The 17,328-nt window shown below is 38.7% G+C and overlaps 1 protein-coding gene across 5 annotated transcripts in view; it reads right to left on the minus strand.

Annotated features, from left to right (window-relative positions):
- Window positions 1-643: 643 nt before the first annotated feature.
- The window catches only part of CAPN7 (calpain 7), a 34,279-nt gene continuing 17,594 nt past the window's right edge, over window positions 644-17,328 (minus strand). For 3 of the 5 annotated variants that reach the window (XM_059481858.1, XM_059481100.1, XM_059483452.1), the window contains 12 exons: window positions 16,225-16,371; window positions 14,433-14,539; window positions 12,845-12,965; window positions 12,440-12,584; window positions 10,851-10,950; window positions 8,974-9,109; window positions 8,433-8,508; window positions 6,020-6,165; window positions 5,240-5,302; window positions 2,753-2,883; window positions 1,482-1,574; window positions 644-1,401 (listed from right to left, as the gene is read on the minus strand). In XM_059481858.1, the coding sequence (XP_059337841.1) occupies window positions 1,257-1,401; window positions 1,482-1,574; window positions 2,753-2,883; window positions 5,240-5,302; window positions 6,020-6,165; window positions 8,433-8,508; window positions 8,974-9,109; window positions 10,851-10,950; window positions 12,440-12,584; window positions 12,845-12,965; window positions 14,433-14,539; window positions 16,225-16,371 (1,410 nt within the window). In that variant the 3' untranslated portion in view covers window positions 644-1,256. Of the gene's footprint in view, window positions 1,402-1,481; window positions 1,575-2,752; window positions 2,884-4,245; window positions 4,540-5,239; window positions 5,303-6,019; window positions 6,166-8,432; window positions 8,509-8,973; window positions 9,110-10,850; window positions 10,951-12,439; window positions 12,585-12,844; window positions 12,966-14,432; window positions 14,540-16,224; window positions 16,372-17,328 lie in introns of those variants that run through there. The other 2 variants (XM_059484239.1, XM_059482660.1) reach the window with 2 other exon arrangements.

Here is a 17,328-nt window from a genome sequence, read left to right on the forward strand (position 1 = left end):
TTCTCATCTTGAATCCTCTTCAGATAAAGTGTATACAGATCTAGAGGAAGAACACATGGTGAGGGGGTCTTCTAATAAAATAACTTGTTCTGCATTAATCCCACCTGCACTATTTTCTTCAGAACTCTGACCCTGCTTCTATTGATGACACTGGCCCTGTGCTCAATTCCTTCACTGGTTTCAACTTAAAAGGAAAAAAAGTAGCTTTTCAAAGATGTCTTGCATAATGGAATCAGCAAGTGCATTCCTTGCAGCTGTGGTGTACTGGGAGAAAGGTTTAAATGATCCTTCCCTACAGGCCACCTACTTACAAAAGTGATGAAAATAAAATACTTGCTGAGTTGCTGATGGTGGGCAGTTCCCCATCCCCCTGCACCAGCGACTGAGAGTACCCTCAGCAGATACAGTGAATCTTACAGGGGATCTTCAGATGAAAACCTTTCACAGCTGCTCAGGGAAGGCTGTGCTGCACTGCCTGGTCACTGTGCTGGATAACCTCCTCCTTCCTGCTCATCAGGATCAACCTAGCTCTGGCAGATGGCAGGAAGAAAACCACAGAAGCTCCTGCTGTATTATGTACTAAAGTCATACAGATATGAAATAACAGCTCTCAAGGTACACATAACATGAGCAAAGCAATTGCTTTGCTTTTAGAAATAGCTAAAGCTGGAACCTTCCTTTTCCTGTACTCCTATATACATATTCCAGAGAAGATGACACATGGAATACTACTGGCTCAGCAGTAGTACATTTACATTTAGATGGGAGAACCATAGATAGCAGCACAAATATGTAATATAATAAAAGCTATTTGGTCCTGAGACTGAATAAGCAGAATACACAAGAATATTTTTTTCTTATATGTTTACTTTTAAGAATAGAATCTTTAGCCCATATACCCTGTATGAGGGGAGGAGGGAATTTCAATATTAGTTTTTCTTGTAACTCACTCGACTTTGATTCAAAGTGTGGAAAAACTGCAATAAATTGAGTTCTTCTTCTGCTGGTTCATTTGAATATATGCATTTTAGCCTATTCCCAAGCCTGCTGAACAGTGCTCACTCCTGGACCATAGCAGCAAATCCACAGCTAACTGCCTGCCACAATTACCTGGCAATCTGTCATTCCATGCTTTTGGCTGCAACTCAGGATGTAATTCTCTTTTGTGCAGGTGTAATAAGGGTTCTTCACCTGTTCTCAGGCTGTAGGACAGGTCAAAACCATCTCCTTAAACAGCACTGCAATGTTCTGTCTCCTCACTGCAGCTGTGACACCTTAAGAGGAGTAGTACTGTTAAAATCTAAGAAAAAAGGCCCCTCTTGTTGAGGGAGGAATGTGGTGGGGATAATGTTGTAAACTCCAGCAAAAGTGTTCTCCACCTCCAAGTAGCAAAATCCACACCTATGATAAAGAAAACTACCTGTTAGAAATGAGATCTAAAGTATGTTTCAAACCTCTGTACAGACTTCATTAAGTGTTACCTGTAGTCACCACTGCTTTTTTTCTGAAAGCCATAGGAACCAGGATCTCCCACTGTTGAGACGGTGACCAGTTCAAAACCAACGCTGTATTGCCTGCAAGTGACATGGCAGACTTGCTTTAGATGCTTGGCTCATCAGGATTATCATGAAGAGGACTAGTTATTAAAAACTATACAGCATAACTGAAAGACACCTAGAAGTTTTGCCACATTTGTGGCAAAAATGTAAAGTCAAATTTACCATGACATGAATGTAGTATTTGGAGGAAGACAAAACTCAGTTCAGGTTTAGAACTGGACTGCAGGGAAGATGCCTGCTAGAAGCTGCCTGTGCACTCAGGCAGAATTCAAGCAGTTAACCTTGTGACACACTCCTGTGCCACATGGCACAGATCCTGGGGTGTGATCAGGTTGCTATGGGAGGACTCGGTGTCAGTGATCTCAGCAGAACTTCTCATGTTGCAATACAACTTGGGACACTTTGTCTGCTCCTGTTAATGCATGTGACAGACACCATTGCCTCTGTCCTCCAAACTACCCAAATATGATGTTCAAGTGCAGGAAAAAATGCAAAGAACTGCTCAAGTCATGGAACTGTGCAGCCACACCTCTGCCTTCATCTTCATTTCATGAGAGAAGGAGTTTCCTCAAAGAGGAGAGGAGAGATAGAAAAGTTCTATCACCTTGTAGGGCTCACTGTGCAGCTTTGCAAAGCATAAACAGTTAACTGTAGGTCAGGAGATGTTACTATTCAGAAGTACTGAAAACTGGTATTTTGAGGTAATCATTAATTGTGCCAAAGGAATTTGGCCTGCCTAAGTCTACTTTATGGGACATTGATATCCAGCACTTCTCCTGGCCTGCTACTAGCAGAGTAAATGCACTTTCAAAGGTGTTTGAGATCCCTAAGGGTTTGGTATCTTGCATATTAGCTCTACTACAAAATAAAAGAAATTATGATCATAATTAGTTTTAAGAAGAAATCCTTTATACCTTCTTCCCTAGCTCTCCTCAGACCCCAAAACATGAAGAGAAAGGAAGGCTGCTGCTTTCCTTATAGGTCAAGGATTTCCCTCAGTAGTTAACGTATAGATTTAAAACACTATTGATGGTAAAGATAAAAACAAATAATACAAAATCTGAGTAAACTCCCACATGTTGTTTTCTGGATTTTCCATGAGCTTCCTACCCTCCCCAAGGGGATAGTGACAAAGCTTTATCTTTGGCATGCAATTCTTTCACTGTATTGATGCACAATTATTTTCTACAAACCTCGGTCCCCGTAGTTCAATTAGCAATGGTCCATTCTTGTCTAGCTGGAATTGATAAATTGGGTTATTTTTGTAGGTGTCTCTGAAGTTTCCACATCCTCCAGCACTGTGACCTTTCCACTGTCCATTAACCTGAGAGAAGTCAAAAGTACAGAAAACAGATCCTGAGGATTTCTATTGCTTATATATACACACAAACAAGACTAGAGGGTCCTCTCACTTTGGAAGTTACTGACTTTTGTGACGTCTCCTAATTTTCAAAGTGAAGTGCCAGATGGTGTTAGGCATTCACAAAGTCTTGTGACGCTCCCCCTCGCCCTCAAATCCTTACATTCCCTCCCTGTACTGTATTTTTCCAGCTTACATGAAACAAGCACTGAGTGACTGTTTCTGACTGTGAGAAACTGCAGCTAACAGAGGACCCACATTCCCATCTATCCCATGCCTACTAGACTACACAGGTTATCTTTTTTGTCCTCAGACACTCCCCTGTTGGATTACATGAGAAACAGCAGCAATACAGGGAGTACAACGCCAATAATGTTGTAACTTTGCTTTTAAAGATCTTTGCCTCCAGCCCTGTCCATCACCTCTGTGCACTCTGAGAGCCAGCACTGCAATGACAAGGACCACAAGATAACCACAAGGACAGATTCTGCAAAGATAATGACACTCAAGGGGAAAAATGCTGCTCAGACTTTGAGAAGCAGCCCATCTGTTTCCAAGTTCCTCTTGCTAGTCATCAAACTGAAAGGTTAGACTCGTAAGGCATGCCAGGCACACATATTTATATCTGAGATCCATCTCTCCTGCTACTGCTCTCCTGTCTCTGTCAAAGCAGCAAGGGGCAGCATTTTCCCTTTTGATTTAATTTCTCCACTCAGTGCCCAAACCCCTCTAACCTGGTAAGTAGAGAAGTGAGGGGAATTTCTCCTCCTCCCATGCTACTACCCAGGAACCTAAAACTGCTGTGTGCTGCTGAGCTTTCTAGCCCTTTCCCACTTCTGCTGCACTTAATTCCAGCATCACATCAGGGCTTGGTGAGCTCCAGAGGTGACCACTTGACTCCAGTATAGGACATCTAACAGAACTTGTTTTTACTGCTAAACTGTCATTTAGTTCTCTGCTTGCTTTTGAGTGTGATGACTGCTAAGCAATCACTAAACAGGCATTAAATACAGGTAACTAACTTTTTGTATTCAATCCTAAAGACAGAACCGGCATTGGATAGATAGAACATACCTTTTTTTTTTTTTGAATACTAGACAGACATGTTCAAATAGTCAACAGAAGTTTTCTACATACTTAATTCTCTTTTCAAACGTATTACAACATAAAATGGATGTCCCTCCTCAAGCAGGCTTTTCACCTTGAATATTTTTGACCTCTTACTTCCTCAAAGTAAGCCCAGTTTTTAATAGCTCTATAGGACAATGGTTTCTGGAAGAACCAAACAAACCATCTTGCTGTTCCCAGGAATCTCTGTTCACTCACCATTCTCTAGAACAGGTTTCAAGGGACTGTTCCAGAAATACCAGCTGCTATGGAACATTGTCTGAACTCGAGAGCCAAGCTGCAAGCCAGCAATGTCCTCCTGAGCACACAGAGTAATGCAGTCCTGCTTCAGGCACAAGTGTCCTAGCAAAGGGACTGTTCCACTTGTTTCTCTCTGCCTGAACAAGTGACTGTTTGGACACAAGACCTCTGACTACAGTAGGATTCCCCAGGGAATGCATGGTAGGTATGGAGGTAAAGCTGCTGGTTTATTCTTTCCTGAGGATAAAACTGCTAAAACATGAAAATACATGCAAGTTACTTTATCCTGTGAGCTCTTGGCTATATTTATACTTCAGCTGAAGGTGTAACTGCAGCTCATGTTGACAGCTGAAATAGGAACGGCAACTGGCCCCAAAACTGCCTGAGCTTCTGACCTGGTTTCAGTCAAGTTTCTCACTCTCCCCCCTGTTCCTATACTCTCATGAAGTGTACAATGGATATACTTCCTTGATCCTGTCTGGCAACAGGAGTGCTTATTCCAATTGTTACAGACCCCAGAGGTATCTTTGAAAAATTTAGGAACAGGTAATGTGCTGTGATATTGCAATCCTAAGTTTGTTTCTTATGCTCTTGCTACTGGTGCCTTTGGTTTGGCATTGCGGATTTTGTCCCATCCTGCTAAGAGTTTTTCCAAGAAAATCATGCAATTCTCCCAAGGGTAAATGAGCAACACTTCTGGGGGATTTTCACTCTGCACCATTACTAGCACAACCTGATTTCTGCAGAGTGATGACTTATTAGGGTATGGGTTGTTGTTCCAAAGGCCAGTCTGTTCTACAAAGGCTTTGCAGCATGTCTGCAATGGCACAGCTGCAACAACACACTCTGTGCTGGAGGTGGGGCATTAGTATCAAAATATATTTTAAAACCTTGTACATCTCAAATATGGAAAAGCCAAACCAGTGATGCATAAAAGAAAATGTTTCGTTACCCGTTTGGAAATGGTGTAGGGTGTAGGAATCTTGGAAAAGGTGAACTTGCACAAGGAATACACCTATATTGTAAAAGAAGCAGCAGGTTACACATTTAATTTGCATCTTTCAACAAAATCATGACAAAATTAAAAGAAAACAGAAGTGCCCACACAACATTTTTAGATACTTGTTCACTTCATGCCTGTATTACCAACCAGATGACCCTGTGTCAAACTCAAAATTCAGAATAGTGCTGGGACTAAGACTTAGTTCTACTTGAAAACCCTGCCCCCTACCTCCCCAAAAAAACCCCAAACAAACAAACAAAACCCAACAAAAAAAACCCAACCAACAAAAAAAGCAAAATGGAAACAATCTGCACTTTACTCTTTTTCTGTGAAAAAAAAATCTAGCACTGATCATTATGTGACTCAGCAGTTAAGAGAAAAACCAAATCCTAAGTCAAGACCTAGAGAAGTCAAAAACCTTTAAATCTTAACCAGGATCTAAAATAGGTTTAATTTGGATACATGGAAAGCCCATGATCTGCCTGTACATAGATACTTTTTTATTCTAGAAAGTAAGAGTATTTTTCAGCTGACTTCATTACTAAAATTTTGTTACTACAAATGGAGAACATTATCAAACACATCATCCAGTGGGGCTGCTCCATCACTCATACCTTCCCTCCCCAAGACAGCAATATTAATTCAGAAATACCCTTTTTATCAAATTCAAAAACAAAGGACAGTTTACAGTTTAACTGCTTACATTCATTATGAAACAACAGCACATACCCTGATGGTGTAGTGGATGGTGTTTTGTTTCTCATACTGGGACACCACTAAGGTGAATGTATGGGAACCTGGAGAGGTCAGCTTTATCTTGGTCAGATAATGAGGACTGTTGATCCGAATACCATCAATATAAGGAGGAGGATCAGCTGAAAAAGAAAAGGATGAACATTTTTTCCTGACCAAAAATACCCCCAGCTTGGCAAACTTCTCAGATTAGACTGAACAGACCTGAGTGCTCTGAACAGATGAGAGCCTCAAGATTTACCCATAGAAAGGACAGTCTTAACATCAGCTACTGTTTCAGGAGGGGTACATCACACATGACAAGACACAAATTCTGTGCTTGAAAGTACAGCTTAAATCCCAAGACATGCAAGGACTGCTTATCCATCTCCCACCAATGCTACTACTCAAAGAAGACTTAGTTCTGTAATTATGTTGACATTTCAAGAGAAAGATAATGAATGTTTAGGTACTCTTTGAAAATCTCTGAAGTGTCTGCTCTTTCTCCATTGGCTGGACAGTTCCAGAATGCCAGCTGCCAGAACTTGGGCCACCTTGTAAACAATACTCCAAAACATGTTAATTCCTTTAACTAAACCACACACACTTTCTGTCCCTCTCTCTTCAAATCCCTGTGATCATTACACAGATGTAGCTGCATCCCAGCACCAATGCACGTGGTACTTAGAAAGATGCCAAATGTTTGCTTTTATAATTAGACAGTGTAATTTGTTATTTGGCCTCTAATTGGTTCTTTCCAGACTTCTTTTAATTTCAGTGAAGCAGGACCAAGTCTAGCCAATTACTTCAATAGGCCCAGGATCAGGTCCTTTTATTTTCTTCCACAAAGCAACATGGGAGAGGGGAAAGGATTAATATAAAACAATAAGAAGCTTAGGAATGGGAAATCTCGGCCTTGCTGCCAAAGGATTAAACTGCTTTGTTCTCATCTCACTTTAACAGATGGTTAAAAATAATAGTGCAGCTTGACCAATCTATTTCCATGGAAAAAGGTTTTAAACAAGTTTGAGCTCGTGAGATCAGAAGTTTTTAAGAGTTTGTGTAGCAAGACAAAACATACAAATTGTTCAGTTTTTGGTACTGGTCTTGTTAGGCTGTCTCCTTCAAGCACAACTGAACAGTTCGCTCTGCTATACATTTGTGTTTGGGTTTGCTCACTTAAGGACATTTTCAGTGAGACTTGTGTAAAATAAGCACTGCTCCAACCACCAGGAACACCAGAAGCAACTTGGGCATTTACTTCTCCTCACAGAGGAGCTCTTGCAAAACCAGATGATGTCAGGTGTCAAGAGATCTTTCCACAGAAATACTTGGGTTCTCAGGGAAGCTTGGATTCTGGGGGAATTGGTCAGCAGAGTTCACTGAACAAGATCAGATGCAAACAATGCAATGCTCATTAGCCATTCCAATAGAAAAAGTCCCATAAATCCCACTCTTTGGTGAAAAAAGCTTTAAAATCTACTGAGGGAGTTGTTGCATGAGCAGCTACCTGAATGCAAACCTGGTTCTAAAGAGGTTCCTATCTGTAAAAGCAACCGGCCAAATCCCACTTGTTTTAGAATGCACCTTCACTGAATAATTCCAAGGAATATTTCTAGCAATCTTTAACTTAACAGCAACCTCTAACTTAACTTCTAGCAATCTTTAACTTAAAGAATAAATAAAAAGATGATCTTACTAGCTCTACCTTAAAGTTTCAGCCTATCCATTCAACCTGGGCATTACCTTTACACCCTGTGTCTCAGCCTGTGTCTCAGATCTGCTATCTCTCCTGAAATAAAGCATACTTGGCTACTTCACAGCTACAGCAAACCACTTCTCCTCAAGGTGACAAGAATCTGACATATGATGACCAAGAGATTTGGATAAAATTTGAACATTTTTAACATTCCATACCTGATACTTGGAAATAAGTTGAAGTGTTCACCTATATTTCATAAGCTTGCTTAGGTATTGTACTAAGACAAGTTCATGGGACAATTAACCCTGATTATTTTCATTCTGTGGAAGCTGCAGAGCTTTAAATAATTTCACAAATATAGGAAATAATTATGCTACCAGAGAAACTAACACACAGCATCTGATCTCTCTAAGCATTAACTACAGGCACTGAAAAATAACCAGAAAAAATAAAGAAAATGACGCATCAGAGTAAGTGTCAGCAGGACTATGCAGACCTCTAAAGAGTGCTTACAGCATGTTTAGAATAGCCTATTCCTTCAGTGTAGACTTTAAGTAGGATCAAACAGAGCAAAACAATGATTTAAGAAGACTGACTTCTTAAAGAGGCATCTAGTTTTAAAGAAAAGAGGGCCTTTCCTCTCCATAAAATTCTGTATCCTTCATTTTATTTATAACATCAGCTTCTGGACAATTAAGGCACACTAACCTGGATAGTAAACTTTTTTGCCATCAGTCTTGTACACAACCATTGTAATGAATTCCCGATTGTGTGCAAAGTCATCCTATAAAAAAAAACACAAAAAACCACAAATCAGAATTGTGATATTCTGTGAAACATCATGAATGCTTAATCAGAGTCAAGAACACCTTATACCATCCCTTTTGATCAGCACACAATATGATGTGATATTTGTATTTATTGGGATGCCCAACAGAATTCTTTTTAAAATGCCTGAAGTAATCCAGTTCTATTAGTAATCCACTAATAGAACTTATTCAGGCCCCAGGATTCAAAGTTACTTCAGAAGCTTTACAGTGGAATAGAATCACTTAGCTCAAATTTTACTCTGTTTCAATTGGAGGGACATGTACCTGCTGAATTAAAACACTCCACATGTATACAGGCATACACACCTGAACACAGGCAGTAACATACTGCCTATGAAATAATAAGAGAAATAACAAGAGAAAGCCATACAGAAAGATGTACAGAAGCTGTGGCAGAGCTTGCAGTGCAGAGCCAGCACCTTGTCAGTGATGTGCCTGCTGAGCAGGACCCAGACAGCAGCACCACCCTGTGGGCACTGCACCTCCAGCTTGTACTGAGGGTTGTTGGCCAGGCTGTAGGCATCCTTCACCGGGCCCTGCTTTGCATCCCACGTGCTGAAAGTGACACAGACACCTTATTAGACCAGTAGGAAACGAATTTGTGCTCTGAAACGAGCTCCAAATCCTACACATATGCAGAGTGTGATATTATCAGTAACAAGTTACCAAAGCCCAGTTTTCTACTGGAATCTATGGCAGTGGTTACATAACACAGTCACATCAGAAGCATTATCTTAGAACCTTGTTTATAAATGAGTTCATCACAATACATGTGTGATAATGAAAAATACTAAATACAAACAAGACTGTAACCACAGAAAGCACAGAAAAAGCTGAACCATTTAAGCAGCCTGGGCTACACAACCATAGCCATGATTGCACACACCAATATTAAATGAAAAAACACCTACACTTTTGTAACTGTAAAAATCTAACATCTATCTATCTATCTATCTATCTATCTATCTATCTATCTATCTATCATCCATCCATCCATCCATCCATCCATCCATCCATCCATCCATCTCTCTATCCATCTCTCTATCCATCTGCTATGGTTGGTTTCAAAAGCTTGCCAAATTTTTTTCCTCCTTTTTATTTTTTTTTCCTGGTGTAACTTTATTTTAAAATATGCCCTGTTTCATGCTTGTAAGGGTGCCCTGCAGGAGTGTTAAAGATCTTTGAGGTGCCCTACTGCAGAATCTGCCTGCTGCCTCGTGAAGTGTCTAGACAAGAAAAATACACTGAGAAGAAACAAAAAGTGCTGATGACTGAACACAAAGTGTGGCACACTGGAAGCAGAAGTGTATACAGCCATTCCTAAGTCTCCTTGTCCTTCTCACACTTGTAAAACTGAACAGCATGTGTGGAAGGCTGCATTAAAAAAGTTCCAAATTATCACCATTGTTACTTTCCATTTTATGGCAACTGCAACTGTGCTGAGGCTTTTCCCTACACAGAGGGAAGACAATCACTGATAATGTAAGGACAGACAGACCAGTAGGTGAGCTCTGACACAGCAGACACATTATCTCATCTTGCTGCATCACCACAGTGTATTTTAGAAATAACTGGAGTGCAAAGATGGAAGGAGCCTTTATAGACAAGCTCAGCAGTCACAGTGTGGATGAAGGAGCTTGTGCAGAGCTAACACAGGCAGGGACAGGGTGGAAGCAGTGCCAAAGTGCAGTCTAGTGGAGTGGAAAAGTACAGAAACCCTTGCTTTCCAAAATGGAGACACATATACACACACATCCTCAAACTGGGAGACAAACCCCTGAACGTAATGGGTATTTGGTAAGAGACAGGTATCACACTCAGAAAATAAATCAGCAGGAAAGGAAGATTATTTATGATAACTACAACTGCTCAAATCCAGAACTGGTTAAACCACCCTGATGTCAGTGAACACACCCTGTAAAGACAACACTTGCAAGTGGCCAGAAAAATGATTTCCAAATAATAACTGGGTCACTTAGGCACTGTCTGGGACCTGCTTAGAGATAGACTGCACAAAAATCTGATTTTTATTCTGATAGGGAGACGTGGGACTGAGGTCAGGATCTGGTTACACAGCTGTAGCTCCACAGAAACATCACAAGGGTCACTGAGCTCCACTGATGTTACAGAACTAATCAAAAACAAAGCCTGGGCTGAGAAAGGGTAAAGTTAGGCTCAAAAGAACAGGGTTGGAATTCAAGCCCCTAGCTATAACCTGGAAGAATTGAAGGAAGGAAATATCACAACCGAACACTTACTGAGATTTTGAAACAAAAATTTTATCTTTTGGACCAACCTGTGAATACATGTAGATTCTTTGAAAAGACTTGGGTTCCAACTCAAATAAATAACATCATAGTACTGGCACAGGTCCTCCCAGGAAATCCAGAAAATGCCTGAAAAGGAATTGCTGTTATTATTTTCTTTACAGATACCTTGATTTTACTTGTTTCTCAAAAGTCTCTTTCTGGGCAAATGGTACAGCTTATGTAAGTCAACATTTCTGCAAAATGTAGTAGTAATGTCTGCACTGCCTAAATGGCAAAATTTAAACTTGCCCTCCAAACCAAGTTAAAGCAAGAAAAAAACCAAATTAGTCTCTGCAAATTATCAGGGACTTTCTGAAGCTGGCAGAATGCTTTTCCATTCTCAATAATTAAGCAGAAGGTATGAGAAAATCTGCTATTTTGAAAGAGACATCATTAGGTGATTCTGACCTGATTTCCTCTTTCCTAGGTTTCTAAAAGCAAAAAAATAAAATACACAGTCAAACAGGTTCCTGCAATTCAACAACCTACTTCAGCACAATCAAGTATTCAACCAACATGTGAGTATTTTCAAATGTATTTCTAAGGTACTTCATCCAACACCTAGGTCACTGGTTTTTGCACACTAAATTTGCTGTATCTTTGCAACATTCTCATGCATTTATTCTAGTTCTCCATAGCTCCCTTAATTGCAACTCCAGCCAACAACAATGCCTTCAAGCCAACAAATTCCTAGTGGAATGAACTTTTAAAATGGTAGCAGCCTTATAAATCATGTCTCTGACATGGGCAGTTGCAGATCTTGCTGCACTAGTAATAATAACTACACAAAACCAAGAAGGCCAAAGTGTAAATCCAATTAGAAGAAATAACGCCATTAGAATTACTAAGGTAATTTCATATAAGATTTTAACAACCAGATGCTACAAATCACTTACTAAATGAATTGTTAAATAAATAAGAAACTATTATTTCGTAACTGTCACAAATCCAGGACTGCTATTTTTATGTTTGAATCACAAGTTTTCATCAGGCATTTGCACAAGGCTTATCAATAAATGCTCTAATCTAATGGACTTGGAGGCATAGTGTTGTAAAACAGTGGCACTGACAAAGGGGCTCCCTCAGAGATTTGCAGGCAGCAACTAAGACACAGTAAAAAGCAGAAACATCTTTCTGAAAGTAAAATGAAGCTGATGCACAAGAAAGATTGACTGAAATACTGATTAGAGTAAGCATGTTGATACATATTTGAAAACGCTGGAAAGGAAAAAACCCCACAGAAAGTCCATTCACATATTAAAAAGCTGCATTACTCAGCTTATTGTCAGAATGTTCTCTTTGCACTGGACTCCCACATACTGACACAGCACACTTAACCAAGGAGGTACTTTCTTGTCAATTAATTTGAGATACATATTTAACAGTCTAGATTACTTAAACCCCAGACAAACCTGAAATGACAGATTTAAATACACAAATACTTCCTAAAATTTTGGACTGTTTAGTTTCTAGTATTTGTTTTAATCTCCTTGTGCTTAAGCACTCCTTTCCTGCAGGGATTCACCACAAAGATATGTACTATTTGAAAAGATAATGACTTTTAAAGCCTTATTACCATTGTCTATTTTCTGAGCTGTTCTGGGATCAAAGTTTAAGTATTTTTGTAAGTCTGGGGTCCAGTTTCGTGTATCATTTTCACTGTATCGTCCCTTCCAACGTAAGTGGCTCCAGGGATTTTTTAGCTGAAGAAATCGAAGTCCCTAATAAAAAACACAAAGTAAAAGTGTCAATTCCGCTTGTCATGGTAATTTTTACATATTGAAAGTGCTTTTATATGGATCACGAAAACACAGAATTATTACATTTTCTGAAATTTCCCAGTAGAGTCCAAGTCCAAGACAAAATACAATGTATTAGCCATTAGAGCAAAAAAAACAGTAGCTACCCATCTAGGGTAAGCCTAGCAGCACATGTAAGTTTCAAACAGGAGTTTGAAAACACCTCCAGCTTCATTTGATACCTTATATTCTCTTATATCCAAGACTGCATATGCATGGGTTGGAACTAAACCCCACTTTTCTCCTTCCTCTTCAGACATCACCCCTGTTGCTGTTGTGATAAGGACATCTCCCTTGTGAAATCTGTTCAAAAAGAGGTGAAAAAATACCTTAAATAGCTTAATTAAATCCCACAAGTTGCAATCTAACATTTGCCAGACACCACAACAGCATGTTTGTACACTGCCCATTAGCATGACCCTGCTTTATAAAAACTGGGATATAGGGGTTTTTGTCAACAGAAATCACTCCTGAAAAAAATTTGAGAAAGTGGAACTATTTTTCTTCCACAATTCAGTATACAGTTTAAGTTAAAAAATATTTTTAAAATATAATTTCATATTTTCATAAACAAAATTCAGCATTTATCAACCTGAAGCTCAGCTTGTGTCACTTTTAAGATACTCTTCACAAATCCACAGCTGAGCACAAATGTGTTTTCATCACCACTCAGTCAATGACTGCATATAGCAAATTATTAAGTCTGTCACACCCCCAGGATTCTGAAAAAGAAGTTCATGCTTCTATACTTTTGTAGGTGTTTATACTCACGTTTAGTGTTCTGAATAGCAATTGTTAATTTTGGAAGAATTACTGTTGTGAAAACACACTAACATGTTTCCAGCCTATGCTAAAAATCCAAGTTCATACTCAGTGTCCCTGGACAGATTACAGGATCACTGGACTGCAGGATCAACACATTTCCAGGTGAACAACAGCAATATTCCAATGGCTAGATCCCATCCTAACTTTAGTCATACATTCAAATTACAACACCAAAACATCTGAAAAATTGCTGACAGCTCTGAGAGCTCCTAAACAATTGAAAAAATTCTGCAGAAAGACTCTTTTATTGTGGATGCAGTTGTTTCAGTCAACAGAAACTGCATAAAATACATAAGACACTGGCTGCACAAAACCATTTGGAAAGAAATTAAAGTACTTAGTATACCTGGCATTTGTAATTTACAGCTGTATCTTTCACCATAAGCAAAATAAAATAATAATTTACTTTGTACCCTTAACACCATCACATACAATTGCTACGGTAGGTCTGAAAACCAGTATTGCAGTTTTGAGAGACTTTTGCTGCTCCTCCAGGAGATTCACTGTATTATATCTGCTTGCCAAGGACAGCAGACACAATATAGTTCTGGGGAATTGTGTGGAAACACAGAACACATATCCTCCTTCTTTTTAAACACTTAACTGGTATATATTATACTAGTACCAGTTATATTATAACTGGTATATTGGTTTCAAACTGCTCTTCTCTGACTTTATATTCTGTTTTCTTTATCAACGAAAGGGTTATTTTTTTTATTCATATGTATAGAAGAAGAATTCCAACACAAAATTCCCCAGTATTTTAATCTTCTTTTTTAACAAAGCCACCAACACCTCATTTTTCTTCTTCCAGAAAGCACATGGAGGTTTTATAAAGCACAATTTGCTGTTGAAGCATCTGTGGTGACTCTACAGCTCTTACAGTGGTAACACAAGTACTACACAGCAAGAATTTTAATTACTTAGGAAAGAACAAATGTCTACCTCTGATAAAGCATTCTGAAAGTGCTGTCTTTATTGAAGGCTTGATTGTCAGAGTGCATTGCAATTCTTTCAGGTATCCAACCTGTCAGTGCATGGAGATCAATATTCTGAAATGCAAGTATTCAAAGGAAATCAGAACAGATAATCCATATATAAACATATGATGTCTGTACACAACTTATAAAACACCTTGAAAGAAATCAAGTACACATAAGTTACAATACAGCTCTACACGTAACAGGGTCAGGATCAAGACTAACAAACAAAAAACTCTTTGATTAGCCAAGGACAACGTTTCCAAGTATCTTAAAAAAAAAAGCTGGAAAGCGAACTGATGAAATAAACTGGAATTCCAGAGCAATTGAAGCATATCAAAATCATCAGTCATGCTCAACTGTGTGATGTGTTCTATTTATTTCATTGATTTACAGACTTTTAAAGCACATCTCAGAAGCACCAAATGTTACTCAGAAGGTACATTTGGTACCTTCCTATTATATATGCATTTTAAATAATTTATATTTCATTTCTAAAGCTCAGAGTTTGGGTTTTTTATTCTTTTTGGTAAAGCTGACACTGATATGTATTTCCATAAAAAGATGCTTTAATCTCCCAACTCCTTGAAATATTGCTTAATTCTTATTCTTTTGCTTTGTACTCCTCAAAGCAAAAGCAGAGACTGTAAATGCCTGAAGTGTCAATAACCACCACTGGGGGATGGGAACTTGAGGAATTACAAATACAACCCAGCCTGATTGTAAGTAACTCTGATTACAGAAGGAAGCTGGAATACAGTGGAAAGTGGAGAGGGCAGGAAGGGTGGAGATTAAATGTCACCAGTCAAGCTGTTTTTCCAGATAGCAAGTTAGAGGATGACAATGGGAATTAAACATCGTTACTCTCACCAGCTTTTGTCCTTCAAAACAAATATTTTTAAGTGTCCTGACACTTAAAAATATGTGCTACATTTACCCCTTACACAAAGCCACATTTGTCTCCATAACAATTTTTCAAGAGGTGATGATTACTAAGTAAAACCACCAAGAATGTGATTGTCAAGACACCAATTAGCACCATGAAAAAAAAAAATTAAAATTTTAGTAATATAAAGTTTAAATCACAAAGGCTTCCTAAGTAATAAATTATGTGGGCTACTCATTTCAGCAAACCATTCCTCCCTAAAGAATAACCTGCATGTCACTTGTATGATGTATGTTGACTGTTTCTTTAGTAACCACATTATAGAAACCCAATGCATATTTATGGAGATGAGTGGAACAATCTGATAAACAAACTTGCACAGATCAAAGCACTTGCTCCCTCTATACAGACCTCCTAAATGTCTAGACTGTTCCTTTCCTAGCTGACTCCATTACCTGATGAGGGAGAACTGCCCTATTTATTGAAAGAGTTAGAAACCAAAATCAGCAGTATGGCAATATGCCATATGCATATTCTCTTTGATATGGGCAAAGAGAATTTGACTTCACCCAACAGGTTCATCTAGATTCTATATAAACACTTCCTATCCACAAGCATCAATACTGAAATCTGAGAACTAAGATTAACTTTGACCATCAAGATGTCTTGCTCATTCTATTCTGATGGAATAATTCCATTAAGTACAGCTAAAAATAATTGTGAAAGAAAGAAACAGAAAAAAAATTAAGAAAATGTCATACCAAATACTTGTCTCCCTAAGCTGTTCACTTTGATTTCACTAGAATGAAATTATTTTACCCATTATTATTTAAGTGGATTTTTTTCCTCTTAGAAACAATCTCATACTTACAGAATTTGATCCAGGAAAATCATATCCTCCCATGACCTTCATGTAAGCTTTTTCTATTAGTGACACCCATAATTCATTCTTATTATTGGAATAAGAGCAGAGAAGTTCCCCACTATGATCAACAGGTAGCTGGTCATCTATGATTACCTGTGTGAAAGGAATGAAGCATTATGAATACAGTATTTTGAAAGTAATCAGAAAATCAAACAAAATCCTCATTAATACAAAGCTTTTCAGACACAGCCAGACCTGACCATTATTCTCACATTTGGACACCTCTATTAACCTTGCAGTGGTTTGCCAAAGTCAAAAAGAAATTCCACTGCCAGCTCTTGATTGCACAGGTCTAATTGGGTGACATGTGAGTGGCTGCCTTGACTGATGGTGAAAGTATACTCATATAAAGTGAGCAACAGCTACTGCAAAAGGCACTTGAAGAAAGTTTCCATGCAATTTCAAGCATAAAAAGCAAAGAAAAGCCTAACAATATTCCTCATCTAATTAGGAATCAGAGCATGGACAATGCTTGGTAGCCAGCAGAGAAATAAATATTTATTTATCTTTAAGGGAATAAATTGTGTCATATCACTTTCATAGCCTCTAGTTCCAGATTTAAGTTTCTTCTCTCTGAAAAGGAAGAACACCTCAAAGCAGCAGCTCTGACAGCATTAACATTTCTTCTTTAAATTAGGTACTCTATATTCATCATCACTACAGATTCTGACTGCATATTTGCAGTAATCTGAAGTAGCTTCTGTGAATAGATGTTTCAGTTTCCTGTTGGCACTGGTCCATTACCAACACAGCCCATTCTCTGGTCAAATCCTATCTGTGCAGGAATGAATAGACCTTTTCAAAGGAGAAAAAATAGCCATTCATCCTAACAAAAGGCAGCCCTTAGGAGATATTTTGGAAAGAGTATTAAGAGCAAGACAGATATAAAAATGATACTTTCCTGGAACATTCAGATTCTGGAATTTTGCAGCTCAAGGACTTCCTGACCCAGAGGTTATATTTTAACAATTAAGAGCCTTTGAGGAGTTTCCCCTACTTCCCCACCCTGTGAATATGACCACTCAACTTCTGAACTCTCGTAAGCATTCA

This window comes from Ammospiza nelsoni, chromosome 1 (assembly GCF_027579445.1).
Source record: "Ammospiza nelsoni isolate bAmmNel1 chromosome 1, bAmmNel1.pri, whole genome shotgun sequence".
NCBI lineage: Eukaryota > Metazoa > Chordata > Aves > Passeriformes > Passerellidae > Ammospiza > Ammospiza nelsoni.